Source organism: Anas platyrhynchos, chromosome 5, assembly GCF_047663525.1.
Source record: "Anas platyrhynchos isolate ZD024472 breed Pekin duck chromosome 5, IASCAAS_PekinDuck_T2T, whole genome shotgun sequence".
Lineage (NCBI taxonomy): Eukaryota > Metazoa > Chordata > Aves > Anseriformes > Anatidae > Anas > Anas platyrhynchos.
The window spans coordinates 63,536,151-63,554,196 of record NC_092591.1 but is presented as its reverse complement, the minus strand read 5'-3'; the positions used below and the strand labels follow the sequence as shown (position 1 = coordinate 63,554,196).

The window sequence follows — 18,046 nt, the reverse complement described above, 5'->3', positions numbered from 1 at the left end:
AAGACTTCTGCCAAATTATTCAGTTGTTGGTCAAAAACTGGAAGAACTACCAGAATATGTTCCCCTAGTCTTTATGAATTACATAATTTCAGGTATCATGTTGCCAGCATTTTAGATAGTGCTAAGGTATCTGAATAACTGGTATGACCCAGAAATCAACTTCATTGCAAATCTGATAAGTTACTATGAAGTTACAACTACCTTTGTACTCTGTGGTTTCTCAGCTGATGCCTGTGGCAAGTGATCTCTGATTTCAAATTCTTAGAATTTGAGAATGTGGCTAAGAAATCTCCAGCGTAGTAGAGAATAGTCAACTGCACCGATAATGTGTTTGAGGTGAAATCTTAGCTCTGCTGAGGCCAATGCAAGTTTGCAACTACTGATTATTAATAATAACATACAACCAAACGAGGGGCATTGTGTTGTTTTTTTTTTTTTTTTTTTCGTTTTTGTTCATGTTTGTGTGTGCATGCATTTGTGCCTTTTTAGTTTCTTTTGCCCTAAACTGAATTAGCTTTCAATATGTTATCAGTTCTGGGAAGCAACGAAATCTCATTCTTCTCTGCATGGGATTTCCTGTTATTGCATGAATGAAAAACAAAGAAAACACTCTCTGTATCTTGGAACCTTCAGAAAGGGAACTGAGGCCAGGGAGAGTACCTGCTCCTTTCAGGAGACTGTGGTATGGTTATGAGGCTGGGAGGCTGGTTTGAATTCACATATTATCTGAAACATCAATTATAAAATTAAGCCACTGCAGGTCATGTCATTGTTGCTAGGCACTAGACAGACACACTTCTTGGTGCTGGGCCATTGTGCAGAGACTGCCTTGGGAGATATCCCAAGGATACCCACTGAGCATGAAAGGAGCACTCAGCCAAGAGAAGCAGAAAAAAAAAAAAAAAAAAAAAAAGAAAAAAGTTCTTCTGAAGTGGGGGCAGGGATGCTGTTTGTTTTCAGTCTTTATTCCATAGGAGCCTAAGAAAGGGAACAAAAAAAATGAAAAAACGGGAGGACTGAACCTGGGAGAAGGGGAGTAAAAGTATCTTTTTACATCAAGAACTGCCAGAGCAGACCACTGTTTAAACCTTGGAACTTCATTATTCTTGGTCCAGCTGGCAGTCTGTTAGAAGAGTCCTCCCGAGTCCTGGGTATCCTGGCAAGTTTGAAGAAATGCAGGTTTTCCCATTTCCACTATTGCAAGAGTAACAGTTTGCTTGCCAGAAACACTAACTAGGGGAAAGCTGCATATCTGCCACTAGAGTAAGGGCAGAGTTGAGCTGCTGTTTCAGGGACCCAGAGGGAAGTAACTGGACTTCTGTGAGGCCAAGAAATGTCTGTCAATGTAGGCGTTGAAGACAGTTTGCTGACTGCATTATGTTTGTATTAAGATTCTCTCAAAGTGCAGTATTAGTCAAAGCCTCTGCTGTAATATACAAGTTAGTTTTCCAAAGGTTAACTGCTCTCTGCCAAAATAAATTGGTTTCTGTCTCATCATTTCCTGCAGACCTTTCAAAAGCATGGACATAAGCATGTCACCAGAGCCACAGGAAGGGGGTGGTTTGTCTTGCCTGGCAGCCCTTGGAAACCAACGTCTTCCCTGATACTTTTTTGCCTCTTTTTGAAAACATGTCACTGAAAGGTGCTTGCAGCCGTAGACATTGCTCTTCACTGCTTCAGCAAAAATGATCATCCTGGCAAAATAAAGTAAGACAAACTGTGATGCTGCCTGAAGAAAACACTATCAGTCAAGGACTTTTTCCAGTGGCCATTTATAAGGGGAGCGGGGATTAAAATTCTTAAGGGTGAAGGGAAGGCTTTGCCTCTTCCTTGCTTTAGTTGATCTTCATCTCAGTGCTAAAATGTACCTTGATATTCCAATGAGACCAGGAAGTCCTTCTCTGTATTATCTGTATTCTTTTCAGTGCTTTCTAGTAACCAAAAAGACAGGTAAGGGATCCATCAAATTGCACATAAAGAACAAAAGAGAATCACAGGGCAGAAAAGGCAATTTTCTGGAGAAAAATAGAAGATCATGGGAGATAAACTGTACTCCATTTGTTAATTGTGTTGAATTCAGCAAGGTAAGCCATAAGCCCATACCTTTTAAAAGATACATTTTCTATTGTAAAATACAACAGTCTATATGAGCTGTTACCTCTCTCTTACCACTTAGCCTTTCAAGGGATTTCGGTTTTAAGGCCTTTTGTCCAGGTGAAGGCACATCTTTTTTGAATTGTATACAGAGGGGAGATAACTAAAATAATAGAAATAAATAGACCTGGAATGTTAAGACAGTATTTTTTGTTTCCTTGAAAATTATTTACAGATTTATGAAAGAAAACATGACTTCACAAAGGCTACAGATTCCTACATGAGGTCATAGAGAAAAAGATTCCTACTTGATGCACTTCTCACTTCCTTTAACTTCCAACCGGCTTTTTCCAAACCTGAACACTAACTAACACCTAAACACTGGCATACACATGCAGATTTCATTTAGAGTTTTCAAAGGTCTGTTCTGAGCAAATATGTGCTTTGGAAATCCATTTAGGAACATGGACAGAAAGGCAATGAAAATGGACACATGCCTCTAGCTGAATATTCCACAGAATTATGGAGAGGACCATTCCTAAATAAGATTAATATTGAGTATCTTGATATTCTGTGATTCTATATAAGTTCTTAGATACATTTAATTTATTCTTGTATTAAAAGTATCTTTAACTAGATATATCATCTCGTAAATACTTCTTAGATCTTCTGGATACAGAGCATGACCAGTGTGTGCTGTTTGACCTTATTTTTCTGAATCATTTTTATTGCACAAGGAACCCGTGCCACTGTTCTGTACAAATGAATACAGCACTCTGTAATCACCCACAGACTGATGTTTTCTTGCCTATGAACTGACTTCTTCCATACATTCTCTAATCTGTGCTGTTTAGCCTGTCTCATTCTTCTTGACTACCTCATTTCCACTCTTCAGGTTTTTGACCTCGTGTAGCTCTTTTTGTTTCAGATGTCTACATCTTTGCAGTTAGAGACTGAACCCTGACTGTTTTTTATCCAGACGGTCCCAGTTCTCCTACCACACCCCAGCTGTCAGCACAGACATAGGCAACCACTCCCCATGGCAGCATAGCAGAGTGGGCATGAGGCACATAGAACTGCTTGGCTCAGGGACCAGTGATTGCTCCTTGGAGGACATGACATAATCCATAAAGGTGTAGCCTGTTTGCCTGCTCTTGTCTCCCACTCTCCCCATAGTATCCTTGTTTTCTCTTCTTGCCTTAATGTCACTACTGGTAATCATTTAATTGCCCAGGGAGTCCTACTACCTTACAAAATGAGAGTCGCATACATAAGAAGTACAGGAAACAAACAAACAAACAAACAAACAAATCAGTCATCAAGCCCAGGAAGATAAAGGTGTTTCTAAAACAGAAAAATTTTACTTACCTAATCAGGGAGAGAGATGTCCCCACATGCTCATGGACTATGCCATCAAGGTTCAGCTTTGTAATTCTGTAATTACTTGGAGATACTTAGTCAAGTAGAGCTGTATTGCATACCAAGATTGCCCATTTCTGGGTTACTGTGTAGCCAAATTCCTCATAGGTGGCAGCCAGGCAAGAAAGTAATTGTAATTCATAATTTGGAAAGTTGGCATACACTTGTATGTCAGCTTCCATTTTTAGCTAAATGCTGTTTCAAAAATCTTACATGTTAGACAAGGATGAAAATAACTTTGATATTGGAGGAGCTTTTCAGACAGGAGTCAGCAGAAACCAAAATCCTACTCTATCTCTGCATAGTATAGACAGTATTTAAATATTCATGGCATTTTCACAGTGGTTTGAGTTGGAGGAAATCTGTATAGAACACAGACCATAATCTTTCTAATGGCTTTTTAAATTTGTTGAACACATTGACAGTTAGATAGACAGTATTACAGGAAAGGGGTTATGTCAGAAGGACCTAGACACATGCAGGAAAACCATTACCTTCTCAAATCATTCTTCTTGGAATAATATTTTTGAGACCTACAAAAGGAGTGGATCATATCACAAAAGCGAACTTAGGAAGGAACATGTGGGCTAATGAGCACTACAGAAGAGCAGAGGTGTTGATACTCCCCACTTTACTGCTACAGAACAAGAACCCTGAAAGGCTGAATGCTGTTTAAGTGGAAAAGTTGACAGCATGTGTCTGGGAAAGTAATTGCCTTCTGCCTCAGGATAGCACTGTCAGGCAGTACCACCTCAGAGTACCAGTATGTGGGCTTTTGGGCTGTGTGGGAAATGCTACAGTTCCAAAGTGCAGTATCACTTTCAGACTGGGAAGTAGCAGCTGTGAGAGAGATAACAGCACAGTTATTACCAGACTGTGCTGAACAGATTAAAACAGCAGGCTCTAAAGCTGTGCCATGGCCTGAAAATTGTATTTTGGTATGGTTCCATCCCAGCTATTTGAGGGACAAGAGCACTCTAATCAGCCATTTCATCCATTTACTTCTGTCTCATGTCTGTGACTCCAAATGAAGTCCCAAGGAATTCAGAGCAAAACACTGAATGTGTCACAGTAAGCAAAAATATTTTGCTCATCCCCCTTTGGATTCCTAGGCTGTGAGCTAAATCACGTTTGCTTTCCTTTGCCATCCACTTCTACCACATAAACAAAGCAACCACTCATCTGTTGCAGTGCGTGTGAGGAACCTGTAATCACCGTGCTGACAGTAGTTGGTATTTGCTCTGGTTACCTTTACAGTCATGCTAATTAAAACTGACTTTCCTACTCACATATTGAAAGAAACACAGTATCTGGAGGCAAGATCATGTTGTCAAGCATCCCAGGAAAGCTTTAATAAATCCCTGTGCACCAGTGTCTGCCTCCCTGAGAGCTGGCAACAGTCAGTTCCACGCTACAGGGAAACAGTTTGTCATATTCTCTGGGCTCATGTCCTCTCAATGTGCATCAATAATTCCATTAGGAGGAAAAGGAAGGTTTATCAGGCTAGAGGGCCAACTAGCACACGTTGATTGGACATGTGTGTGACAGCCAAAGGTATTTACTGTGTTTTGTTTTTTTCTGAACAGTTTGCTTTCCTCTAGTGCTTCAGTTGAGCACTTTTCATTAATGTGCGTAACAACCCCAGAAACTTGTAAGGCTTAAAATAGAAAATACAGAAATAGGAGGAAGAACTAGGGAATACAGATTGCAGTTCCTCAGGTGTGGGCTTTAGTCAGGATACTGAAGTCCTTACAGGACGCATAACAAGCTCATTAATTATGACGTGGTTTAATGTTGTCTCGAAGTATCTCCAGCATCCTTTTGCCATGCAATTCAAGTTGGTTCCTTATGAAATCAGCAGAAATTGCCCACGCTTCTGAAACATCAGCACACTGCCCACTATGCTGGTTCAGCTGGGTATTGTCCATCCAGTCACTCACTGGCTACTGATACTTGGTAAAATGAGATTGAAGTCAGAGACTTCAGAACAACAGAACGACTTTGTCTAGTAACCTCTGCTCAACAAAAACTTCTATGAAGACTTTAAGGTAATTGAAATCTAGCATAATAGTTCTAAGAGGACGGCTTGCAGTTTCATAAGGTATTAAATGTTTTTACTTACAAAAACTTGAAATCTATGCCAGGAAAACTAAAATAAAGAACCTCAAAATTAGATTAAATAGATACCAGTGAATTTTCCAGGGCTCTTTCATCTTTCATTTTCTAACTTGTTAATACAAATGCTTCTGCAAGAAAGAGGTCAGTACCAAGAAGAAAACTGCAGCATTTGTGACTTGCTCAGCTTTAATTCATGCTATGTTATTTAACTGTTGTTTATAAACCACTGATAAAACTAAAGACATACTTGCTTCAACATCTTCCTTAAGATTTTATAACTGAATATTCAGGTTCTGGTGTAAGCGAGAATCCCCAAAATTATAGGTTCCAAATGACTACAAGAACTGCAAGATGTCTTGATTAACCCAAATCTACCAGCATGAATGTTAGCTTTTTCACTGTTCTCTAATATAGGACAGTACAAAAAAAAAAAAAAAAAAAAAAAAAAAAAAAAAAAAAAAAAGGCATAGTGTATTAGTGTAAGATATTCTGATAATTTGGTAGACATTGCATTTCTCTTTTTTCTTCTGTCCTGCATGGCACTGCTGTCTACCATACCATTTAGTAGTTACATAATTGTTCCCTCTCAGGCATACAAACAATGAGGTCAACTTGAGTCATGTCAAATAACAAGAGCAAATACCACATATGAAACCATTTAAGATAACAAGTCATGTGATCAAATATATTACCTCTTGCCTGGATTTTCTGGATCATACTGGAAGTGTGTTAGAATACACAAAAGCTGCAGAGCTTACCAGCTGACTGTTTTGCCTACAATAAGCCACTGATGAGCAGTTTATTGCGAAGTATTTAATACAGACAAGCTAGAACTGAAAGCTACCGTCCTCTAAATCATTATGCTTCTTCTTTAAAATGACCTTTTCAAGGCAAAAACCTATGTTTTCCTGCAGGAAAAAAAATATGTCAGGGATGAAGGTTTAATTTTATTTTAGCTGTTTTAATAACATTCAGCTATGTTACATTTTAAAGCTGCCTAATTATCAGATGTAACATCTGGGATACGGTTCCTATCAGACTGTGTTTTATCCAAACTGGGCACGGATACAAGAAAGTGTTATTTGTGTTTATTAACTGGAACATAAAGAGAAAGGTCAACACTTTCCCTATTCATCCTTCATCAGCAGAGATGCTGGTGTAAAAAAGGAGGGTAAAAGTAAAACTCCTTAATCAACAAATCATGGTGGCTACAAAAATATGCAAGACACATGAAAGCAAAGAATAAATTCTTATCCAAGCATTTTTTTTTCTGTTATTGAATATCATTCACTTCTATTATACTCTTAGGGCACATCATGGGCCTCTGCTGTTCTTAGCTGATGTCAGACGAAGTGGTTTCTCTCTTGCTACACTGGTTGACAAGAAGACAAGCATTAAAACAGTCTTCTTAAATAAACAACAATTAAGAGAAAGAAGAACATGATTAAAATAGTTCCCATCAATACATTTTATTCCACTCTGCAGCACCCTTGAAGCAGACCTTCCCAACTATGTTCATAGTAGTTACAACTACTGGCAGAATGTGTTCTGCCTTGCATCCAGAGATTTTGAGTCTTTCTCTTGCTATCAGCATTGCAAGACCTCACAAAGCAGAGTTAACTATTTTCTAATCTTACAATCCCAGAGTGATTGAAGTTGCTGCTAGAGGGTACTTGGATGTATAGCTAGAACAATCTTGTTGGTATTTCTTACATATAGACGTGTATTTTTCTATCAGTAAGTGCTCTTGTTAGCCAGTTTTAGAGTCCTCTGCTAAAGCATCAGCACCATTCACATTCCCAGTATATCATGATAGGGTGGCTTTTCTTACAAAGAGGGAATTCTCAACACAAAAGCTTTATTCATAAGAACATAAAAAGTGTCTGATTGGGTCTGAGCAGTAGTCTATCTAAGCCAATGTGCTGTCCCCGCTGTTCTGAGGTGAAAGAAGAAGGTAGAGTTTAGGCACAGCATGTGAACCTGGCCTCTTCCTGGGGTTTGTTCTCCTCGTGTTCTCCCAGCATCATTGGATTAAGGAGTTTAAATGGTACGTCCTTGCCTATGCCCTATAGTATCTGTCTTGATACTGTTACATGATATATTTTCTCATTCCTTTCTGGACTTGCTGATGCCATCTACCTCCACAACCTCACGGGACAAGAAATTCACCAGTTTCTGTATAAAATAAATAAAAAAATAATAAACAAATAAAAAGAAAAAATAAAAAATGATTCCCTTGTATAAGTTTTAAACCATTTCCCTTCCCTACTGGTTTCAGTGAGTGCCCTGCCCCTTCATTCTAGTATTGCAAGATCTGGTGCACTACATTCACCTTATCCACCATCTTAATGAGTTTGTAACATTAGTACCTTTGATCACAACACTCCTCAGCCTTTGTTTCTCCACATTGAAGAGTTCTGGCCTTTTTAGTCTCTCCTCAGAAAACAGCCACTTCATCCCTTTGATCATTTTTATTACTCTTCTCTGTGTCTTCTGTAAATCCACTATGTCCTTCCTGACATGTAGAGGTCAGAACTGTGTATCAGACACAGATGTAGATTCCCCTACCACTTCCATACAACATTTCCATTTTCACATTTGTAACCATTCATAACAGAGTATATAAGATGTAAACTGGATGGGCTAAATGAATTAATTAGTGTATCACTGTATATCCAGTATAAAGCAAATTTAACCAGCATTGAATCCAAAACAGAAGTAAATCAAAAATATGCTGCTTCAACCACCTCTTTTAAACATGGAAGAGCTGAATGTTGTCCATAGGCATCACATTGTACATAACTTATACAGAAGTTCTACAGTCAGAGAGATGAGAAGTGTTTTGTTGGAAGGTCCTTTCTCCAATGTCTGTTTTTGTATTCAGCAGTATTAATAATAATTTTTAAAGTTCACATAAGCCCAGAGATCTTTACAATCTTTTATAAGATCTATTTTCTTTATCTTCATTAAGTAGAATTTGAAGAAACCTTTCATACTAGATGTACTACTTCCTTCTGTGAGTGTTGGATTATCTGTTACAATTAATACATTTTGCAGTGGGTTATTTATTAAAATAAGAATACTTGTATTGTATTAAGTATATATAGGATAATTATATCAGAGTTAATATGATTGTGATTTCAATCCAAAATAAAAATGTCACTGCAAAAAAAAAAGATCCTGCTGGGGTTGGTTGTATCAGTTATAGGAATAATTTCAGCTCTGCAATAGCAGAAGGTGACAGGCATCCCATGGGTGAAGTGTAAACCCTGAGCTTGCTATTAACAGAAAGAACAAAACAGTTTCCCTTCTCCATCTCCTCAGAATATGTAAAGGTATTGTGCTGTCCTTGATTTTTCTGAGTAAAGCTGAGGAGGAATTAAAAATTTGAGCCTAGGCCTTACTCAGCATACTGAGTAACCAGCCCAGGCCAGCTAAAAAATCCGTGTAAATGCAGGCCTCCCTGCTGGCAGCAGCACTGTGCCACTTTGACATCCAGCAATAATTTTAAATGAGAGTGATTTATTTTTTTTTTAGAAGACAGCAGATGGCAGCAAAGTTGTGCAGATGTGCCAGACTAGTAGAAGGAGAAAAATATCTTGGTACACAAACTCTAACAACATTCCATGGAAAAAACGTATCATTTGTTTCTGTCTGTCTCGCAGTGTGGTTAACACAATAAATCAGGTTTAATGGTCCTTGTGCACTTGCAATATGTGGGGTTTTTTTCCTCCATTATCAGGAGTTAATGAAATCAGACTGGGGCAAGATGATGTGAATAATCACTCGACAAATCATCTTTGTCTTTGCAGGACTCGCTTCTTTGTGCAAATCTTTTTATACCCTTCATTAAATAGTTATCAATTACCTTATCTGTGTGCGTGCCCTGACTGATGCAGCAGCTCTGACTGCCAGTTTCTGCTGTAAACTATGATACACCACTCAATGTCTCATTGGAGTTGGTTGTCTGGATATAGCCTTTCTTCAGGTTTCACAATAGGTGATGAGATTTAAAAAAAAAAAAATAGAGAGAAGAGAGAGGGGAGTAAGGAAGTGCTGCTATATGAAGTCATAGTGTTTGAAACACCCCAAAATCCTACTTCATTAATGGCATCTGGGTGTTGGACAAGAACACTGGAAGTTTCTGGTATTCAATGCCCCCTCATGAACACATTTAGCACCTCACTTCATACATGTATGTTTGCTGAAGCTGTCATTGCCAGCAGTACCACATCCACTTAATGATCATACATTGATGAACTCATTTCATAAATGAACAGTCTGGATTTGTTACCTCTTTTTGACACTGTTCCTGTCCCTTACTTTTAATTTTTAGCAGTCTCATCAGTCTTCAAAAACAGAACTCATGAATAAATGAAGTACAAAGCGTAACTTACAATACAATTTTTCAGTAGAAATAGCCATGTTTTTGAAAGAATGCTATGGCTTAGGCTTTTTTCCTGCTGAAGTCACTAGAGGTTTTGTTTCAATTAGATGGGATCAGTCTCAGGCCTGGGATTTGGTGCTGAGATTCCTATCTGGCTCACCAGTACATCACCAACAGAACGTCTGATGTCTGTAGGCAGTAAGGAGACTAATGATATATGCCAGTTGCATATTTGTCTTGTTTATCAATAAAAGGCCAGACTATGAATTTGTTCCTTATGCAGAATGGGATGCAGAGCTTCACAGCCCCAGGGGGAAAAAAAAAAAAAAAAGACTTAGAAAAAGGGACTTAGAAACCCATCATTTTTTCCTTGGCTCTAAAGAGAACAAATACACTTTACAAGGTGCAGCTGTCTTCTTCCAGTGTGCAGACTCAGATCTGCTCCTGAGTCCTTCTGTGCAGACGGGGAAGTGCAGTGGCCTCCGAGGGCTTACTGCTTTCTAGCAGAGAGCCACGGTAGAGTCAGGTCATGTAAGGGGAAATGTGGAACCCCCACCCCCTTTACTGCTCTCCTGTAGCAGCAATGAGATGGATAACAGTAACCACCTACTGAAAGGATAATAATCATGTTTGTTTGATGAACTGCTTAGTTTGCTCCTGAACTAACAGATAAGAAGGATCCCTAATGATTGTTATCCTGTTTCTGCCAGTACTACTGGACATCAGAGATTAAGACCCAGACATTTGTTTGTTTGTTATTGCACTATGTTATGAAAGCATGAAAATAATATTAACAGTTTTATAATTACTGGAATAGCTACATTGAATTTGCAGACTGACATCTGGAAAGTGATAGTGAACTGGAAGTGTTGGAGGAATATTTATTGTGCAAACATATTTTGAGAGTCAGTATTTATTACAAAATTTTTGACTTCAGCTGGGTTGGACTGGTCTTGCCTGATTTTGGAAAAAAACAGGCTTTTGTAAGCGGATGGAAGATGAGGAGGTGTAGTTACATCTTTGATAAAAGTTATCACATAATCAAACTTAATCAAAAGTTTTCATTTGGACTCCTCATTGCTGTTGTCGTTGCTGGGAATTTGGAAAGCAAAAAACGCCAGTCTTATCAAGCCACGGATTCTAGTTTTAATGGAACCATTTGTTTTTCATTTGGAGACATTACACTTATCAAGCGCCTTGACTAGTGTGTTGTAAAAAGGGTTTTACATAGCAATGTTCTTTACCTCATGAACAAATTATGCTTCCTCTCCCCATGAAGGATATATGGCCCTGTTCCAAAGAATTAAGTATTTGAAAATTAAAACAATTTCCAAGTTGACACGAATTATTTGGTGAAAAAAAGTGTTCTTTAAGAAATATTTGGATAATAAAAGCAAACCCTTGTGAACGCAATAAACAAATTTTAGTTAGGAGTAATTGGATTTAGTTATTGGTAGTACTCAGTCATGTTGGAATTTTTTCTCCTGATGCTTGTGTGCTCTCCACTACTTAAGTATGATGTGAGATAATATAAAATGGTGTATTGACGGCACAAGGAAAATATTTGGATGGCTGTCTGGAGTTGCCATTATTGGCTTTAATTATGACTTGCTGTCCTTTGGGTACTAAATGAGCCAGAAAAGGCTTCATATGTGCCAAAGTATTCATTAGTATTCCCCTTTCTGTCATTGTACTTGAAGAAAAAGTTTATATCTGGCACCTGACTGCAATTCTTACTAGCATGGACCAAGATGCTTTGCAGATTTTGATAATCATCTGAAAGTACACCAGTATCTCTACTTTTTGGATACAGTAGAAGTCGTTCCTAGGTAACAGTAGCAGAACTCTTTGATGGCTTTCTGATGTATTCGGAGAACAAACGTCTTTTCCAGTCCTCCCTGTGACATGGTTGCTTAAAGTAAATTTTGTGGTACCTTCTGGAGAAAGAAATGCGATTACTTGGTTCCGTCCTCCAGGTTAGGGGATCTGCACTAGGATTTATGGGAAAATGCTTGCATATCAGCCTCTTGCTACCATTCCATATAGAATAAATAATGGAGCCACAAAAGTCTTTCTGAGATAAAAATAGCCTTTGCAATCAATTTTGGTAATAAAAATTGTCTATAGCAAAGTCCTGGGGTGTCTCTAGGGTAGACGCAGAGCAAAATAGTACTTTATGAAGAATATTCTGTGGACATTCCTGACACTTCACCATGGAGGCTCTGCTGAGAATGGTGACCACTCCTTTGGCATTTGTTCCTGGATAGACTGATGCACAAGGATGAATTTCTGCTCCAATAAATATTCACCATTGCAAAACTTTATTATTGTTGTTATTATTATTATTATTTTAATTCCGAATCTTGTTTGAACTGAGCTTATAGTCATGTTTCAAACAGCCTTGGAAATGGTGGCTTACAAGGCACAAGGTTGTTCTTAGAACCTGATCCTTTAACTAAGGTGTTGTGTAAGCAGATGCTACTGATTTTGGAGGCATTTTATGCCATCTTCCACTTCTCATCTGTCACATTAGAGCACAGGCTGGCTGTGACCTAAGCACCCCAGTCTTCTTCAACTTCTAGGACTTTATGAGGAAACTTACTCTCATGGGCTGACCGTCTGTGAGCACTGGGAGTCACTGTGAGCACTGGGAGCTCATTTTCATCCCTGAAGGCCAAAGGGCTGCATCTTATTCCTGTGTTTTTTCCTGGTTTCACAGGCTTGTTCTCGCTGAAACCCCAGGGGGGTCAAAACACTAACACTCCTCAGAGATTTTAATCAAGTTCACATATGGATTTCAGCTACTGTTTGGAAGCTCATGCCCAGCGTTTTGCATTATGGGATGTTCATAGTGAAAAGATGCATTAACCAAAGTTCTTCAGTAATGCCCCCTGCATGGAAGAAAGAACTCCCACAGAAGGAAGAAGTCTCACCTGGACAGATCTCATCTGGGGCAGGTGCAGAAATAGATGAGGAGGGAGAATGCTGTCTATTTTAACCCTTATGGAACAGCTCCCCAAGACTATCCTAACTCTATCTGGGATGTGGCCTTAGCCGTGCCACAGGAAGGAGTCCCTGCTTGCTCTGTCATTCTCCCCCAGTTGCTCTTTTTCCAAGGAATTTACTTTTCAGCTTCATTCCCCTGCCATTCAAAACACGTACTGTCTTCCAGACACGGGACTACACTACTTTCTGGTGTATCTGGTCCAGCGGTGCTGGTCTTTACACTTCAGAAGTCATGATGGTTTTCAAGATTTGCGGGGGTGGGGGAATATTTTCTTTAGTTCCTGTTTATTGCAACTGTGAAGTTTTGCTTCTCCCTGCAACCACGGCAGGTGGTGCTCTTGAACCTTCCAAGTGGGAATTGCACTTAGGGAGCTCCAGTAAGGTCAGAATTCCCATTTTTAACCCTCTGTGGTTAGGCCAAGGATATTTCAGCTTTGAGTGAAATGATCTTTATCAGGGAAAGGGAAAGGAGGGAAGAAAGGGTATTTTAAGTAGGCATTGTTTTTTGGCAGTAAATGAAGAAAAGTTTAACATAAACAAAGGTAGCTGGTTGATACATACATACTTAACCACTCTATAGTCCAGTATGTCCCAAGTTTAGATGATAAAGGTGCTAACTTTGTAACCCATAAATAAAATACTGTAGCTATTAAAGTGTAGGGCTCTATGGAAGTCATTCCAGCTGTGCTATGTACTTGGGTAGCTTCAGTGCTTTCACCTACACATTGTAATTTCCCACTGCAAGCTCCCCAAAACTGATAAATAGCAACTAGCCTAATTTGAAGAGCCTTAAATGATTTCAGAATAGCCTTTTGCTTGTGTCTCAGCTGGCAGCTATAGTCTACATTGAAGACTGGGTGATTGCCGTCACCCCTTGTCAACTAGAAGGTGGTATTTGGAAGTCTGATACATTTCACTCCACACTTCTCTAGGTCTTTACGTTTTTACCCATCCTATTTTGACGCCCTAGAAAATCTGGACCAGCAAGACCATCAGCAGCAGAGACACAAATTCTCTTTCTGCTGTTAACAAACAGTTGGTGATTAAAACTGGCAACATATATGCCTTTAAAAACAAAACAAAGCAAAACAATGAAAAATAAAACAAGAGAATATTTCAAATATTTCAACCCACCTCTCAAGATTCCAAGATTCTTAGTTTGAAAAAAGTTTAGGAAAGTAGCTTAAAAATAAGCACTCTGAGCAGAATTTCAAAACTTTGGGGAGAAAAATCATTACAAGTATATGCCAGTTATCTAGTTGACTGAATTCCTACCCAAGCTTTTTTGCAGCAATTTTCCTGGCAGTGTACCATTGCTCGTTCTTTTGATTATTTCTTGGAAATAATGTTTTCTTTCGGCACTTAAATGAAAATAAAAAAATACACCCACTTAATTTCTTCTAGCAGTATTTAGTGCTTCTGTTCCCCTACCCTCTTCTATGTCCACTGTCTTCAGAGATATATGCCATAGGGGAAATGGTACATTTGATCCAAGATGTTACCCAAATACACTTGTTTAATTTTTCAGAGATTTGTTTTGTTGAAGGATGAAGAGTTGACACCGATAGATGGTGCTGTTGGTGCATTAATAAGGCTCAGTTTCCCATTTGTTTTCTGGTCTGTGGCTGGAATTTGTTTAAAAAAAAAAAAAAAAAAAAAAAAAGAACACAAAAAGAACAAAACAACAAAATCGCTAACGCTAAGCTTTTATCCAAGATGTTCTGCCCACACTGAATCGGTCACCATTTAACTTTAACCTGAACTGTGGCCCAGGAAATCCTTCAACATAAATAACCTTGGAAGCTGCTATGACCATTTTTGGACCACGCTCCCTCAATAAATCTGTTACTTTGTTGTGCAATGTTGAAGTGTGCAGTTGTTTCTCTGATTAATTAGGGCAAAAAATAAACTTGCGCGATCAATCCAAGCTGTGACATGTTTCAGCCCTGGCTGGGACGTGTGGGTAGAAGAGGCCTTAGAGCCTTCTCAACAGCTTTGCCCTGGGATTTTAACATGCGCGCTTTTGAGCTTGTTTGATTTGACTAGATAAGGCAGCTGCTAACAACGTCTGCTCCTGCCACATTCCAGGCTGTCACAGCATTGCCATGCCAGGTAAGTAAGGGTAGGACTGCCGAAAGTAAAAGTTCGTTCGTCTTGACCACCTGCCCCTACTAAAAACAACAGAAAAGCTTTACGTAATAGTGTTTACTTTATTTCACATATTACCCATGGAGAACAGCTGATACATTCTCTACATCTTTCACCAGTCTGGAATGCGAGATAAAAAAGGTATGGAAAAAGAGTTTAACAACGTCTGACATTCACGATATGAAAAATAGAGGGGATACAATGTTTTAAAATGCCCATATGCAATATATATATATATAAAACGTATAAAAATAAAATATATTTTCCAAAAAAGATACAAACAGGACATGACACAGGACAATCTTAAATACCGATACGTATCTCATGATCCACACACACCGCACCGCACATAATTAACAAAAACCACGTACAATTGCACTTTTCCTCTCTGTGACGTTCAAGTATATCGCAGTCCCCGCAGGGACTAGTGAGTGTCCGATTCCCTGCCGGGTGCAGATAGCGCAGAGGGTAGAGCAGGCGGGGGCCGGCCGCCGGGCTCCCCCAGCTCCCCTCCTCGGGGCTGCCGGAGCCGTTGGGGCGCAGCCTCCCGGCGACGAAGGCCCGGGCCCGGTCCCGGTCTTGGCCCCGGCGGCGAGCGCGGCCGCCGTCCAGTCCCAGGCGGCAGCGGCGGGGCCTCGCAGCTCCCTCGGCGGCGCGTCCCGCCGCTCCTCGCCGCCCCCGGCCCCGGGAGGGCGCGCCGGGGTCCCGCCCGAGCGGGGGCTCTCCGCGAGTGCTCCGCGGGCCCCCGGAGTGTCCGTGCCTGAGTGCAGCCGAGGCGCTCACAGCCCCGGCGCGGGGGCGCGGGGCAGCGCCCGCAGAGTCCGGGGGAAGCGCAGGGAGCGCCGCCTGCGGCCGTAGCCCTGGGGGCTGATCTTGCTGACGGGGGCGGCGCCGTCCTTATCCTTGTCGGTCAGCTGGTAGATCTGGTGGGCCAGCTTCTGCACCGTGCACGTCCCGAAGCGGCACCCCGTGCGGATGGCTTGGAAGTGGGGGAAGCTGTTAATGCTCTGGCGGTAGCGCTTGACGCGGATGTGAGCATCCTCCCGGCTGCTGCGAGGCAGGAAGAGAGAGCAGGCGTGAGGGCGGCGCGGGGGGGCCCGAGGAGAGGGCAGGAGCCCCGCCGTGCAGCCCCCCCGGCCCTGCCCTCCGCCGAGCGGCGGAGAGGGGCGACCCGAGCTCGCTGCCCACGGCGGGAGAGGCCCCGCCGGTTTGCGACTGTCGCTTTATCTAGGGAGCCGGAGCTCGAGTTACTATTTTATATTCGGCTTTCGCAGTACAAGCGCGGCTAGCTGCCGCCGGCTGAAGAGCGCGGGGAAAGGGAGGCGGCTCCCTGAAGGAGCTGTCTCCGGGGCTCGGGGATCTGCAGCGAGGAGCCGAAACACCCGGAAACGAGGGGACCCGGAACCTTGCTGCTGGCTCGGGCAAGCGTCGAGCCCGGCGGCTTCGAGCTGGAAGTTACCTGGGATGCGAGACGCGGGGATCCTCCTTCACGTCCTGGGGCCGCACGAGCGGCTGCACGGCCGCGGCTGCTCCCAGCGCTCGGAGCGCGCCCGAGGGCTTCACGTCCCGCTTGGCTCGGCTCAGTGCCCATTTCGTCCATCTGAAAGGAGCGCAAGGGAAGAGGAGAGCCTGTTAGTGCAAGCCTGCAGGGCGGGAGCCAAACCAAACAGATTCGAGGGGCGATAATCTTTGGCAGCGCTGAGCTTTTTCGGACTTTTTTGGGGATGCTTCCTGAAAGGGCACGCGGCCCTGTGCAATTCCCGCAGGGAGTCCGGTCCCTCTGGTCGCAGCCGGAGCCCGGCGCTGGGGCGCGGAGGCTCCAAAGGGCGGCTGGGCGCGCTCCCATACTCACTTTCTTTTGAACTCTGTCGCTACGTCCACCCTTGCAGCATCCACCCCGAAGAAGGTCGCAGAGCCGAGATAGAGCAGGGCTACGTGAACCAGTTTCATTCTGGCTGAACTCCTGGTGGATAGAGAAGAGAATTTATAAGTATGCTTGCTCAGATAAGCCAAATAAGGTCTGTCCGTCTCTTTTTCTTTCGGTGCCTCGGAGAACCTCTTCCCTCGGGAGAGCCCCCAGGCTACCGGGAACTTTGTGTGCGACATGAACCAAAAGCTAGTATTTGCTCAGCAACTTATCGCAGAGTAAATAACAGAGCCTCTAAAGTTTACGTTTGTCGAGAGTTTTACTTGTAGAGGCGGATGAAAACCAGCAGGATTGCCGGAATACCCCCAGCGGCTTGCGTTAGGATTCAGCAAACCCACGAGCTTAGAGGGAGCTGGCTTTCAGATGCATCGCTTCCCAGCTCCAGTAAGTGTTTTGCTGCCTGGAAGTTTATCCCCGATAGCTCATCTTCTCACTTCACACGCAGAAGTGGCTAATTCTGGACCTTATGTTGTAAACTGCAGCTGATGCCAAGAGCCAGTGCAAGGCTCTGCAGCATAAGTTCAAGCTCTTCAAAACAGCCCAGATTTAGCAGATTTCCACTTCCTCTCCACCACCCCTGCATATTTATTTTTTTTTTAAGGAAAACAACAACAAAAAAAAACTTCTTACCTGACAGTGAGGCTAATCCACTGAGACAAACGTTCTTGCAGTAGCGATCCGAACTCGCAGGGTTTCCTGAGGAGCGAGAGCTCTGTCTTTGTGTGTCTGGAGCAACCACTGCCGAGCTGCGCTCCACCGCTCCCTTTTATAGCGCAGCGCGGGGGAAGTGGGTGGACCTTGGCGTGCCTGGCTGGGCGATTTCTCTTTGACACTTACCCCCACCCCCACATCCCAGGCACTGCTTAATCGTTCTAGCATGGACTGGGGGCAACCCATCGTGGGGGAAAAATTGGAGGATTCATGTAAATTATCTTCAACATCCCCCC

At 42.0% G+C, this 18,046-nt stretch overlaps 1 protein-coding gene across 1 annotated transcript; it reads right to left on the bottom strand.

Moving 5' to 3' along the window:
- Positions 1-15,214: 15,214 nt before the first annotated feature.
- ADM (adrenomedullin) lies at positions 15,215-17,886 on the bottom strand. Its single transcript, XM_027461895.3, has 4 exons — positions 17,730-17,886; positions 17,025-17,135; positions 16,632-16,772; positions 15,215-16,222 (listed from the first exon to the last, which is right to left on the bottom strand). Exons 2-4 carry the CDS (start codon positions 17,120-17,122, stop codon positions 15,952-15,954), a joined length of 510 nt encoding a protein of 169 aa, XP_027317696.3. The 5' UTR covers positions 17,123-17,135; positions 17,730-17,886; the 3' UTR covers positions 15,215-15,951.
- Between the last annotated feature and the right edge of the window lie 160 nt (positions 17,887-18,046).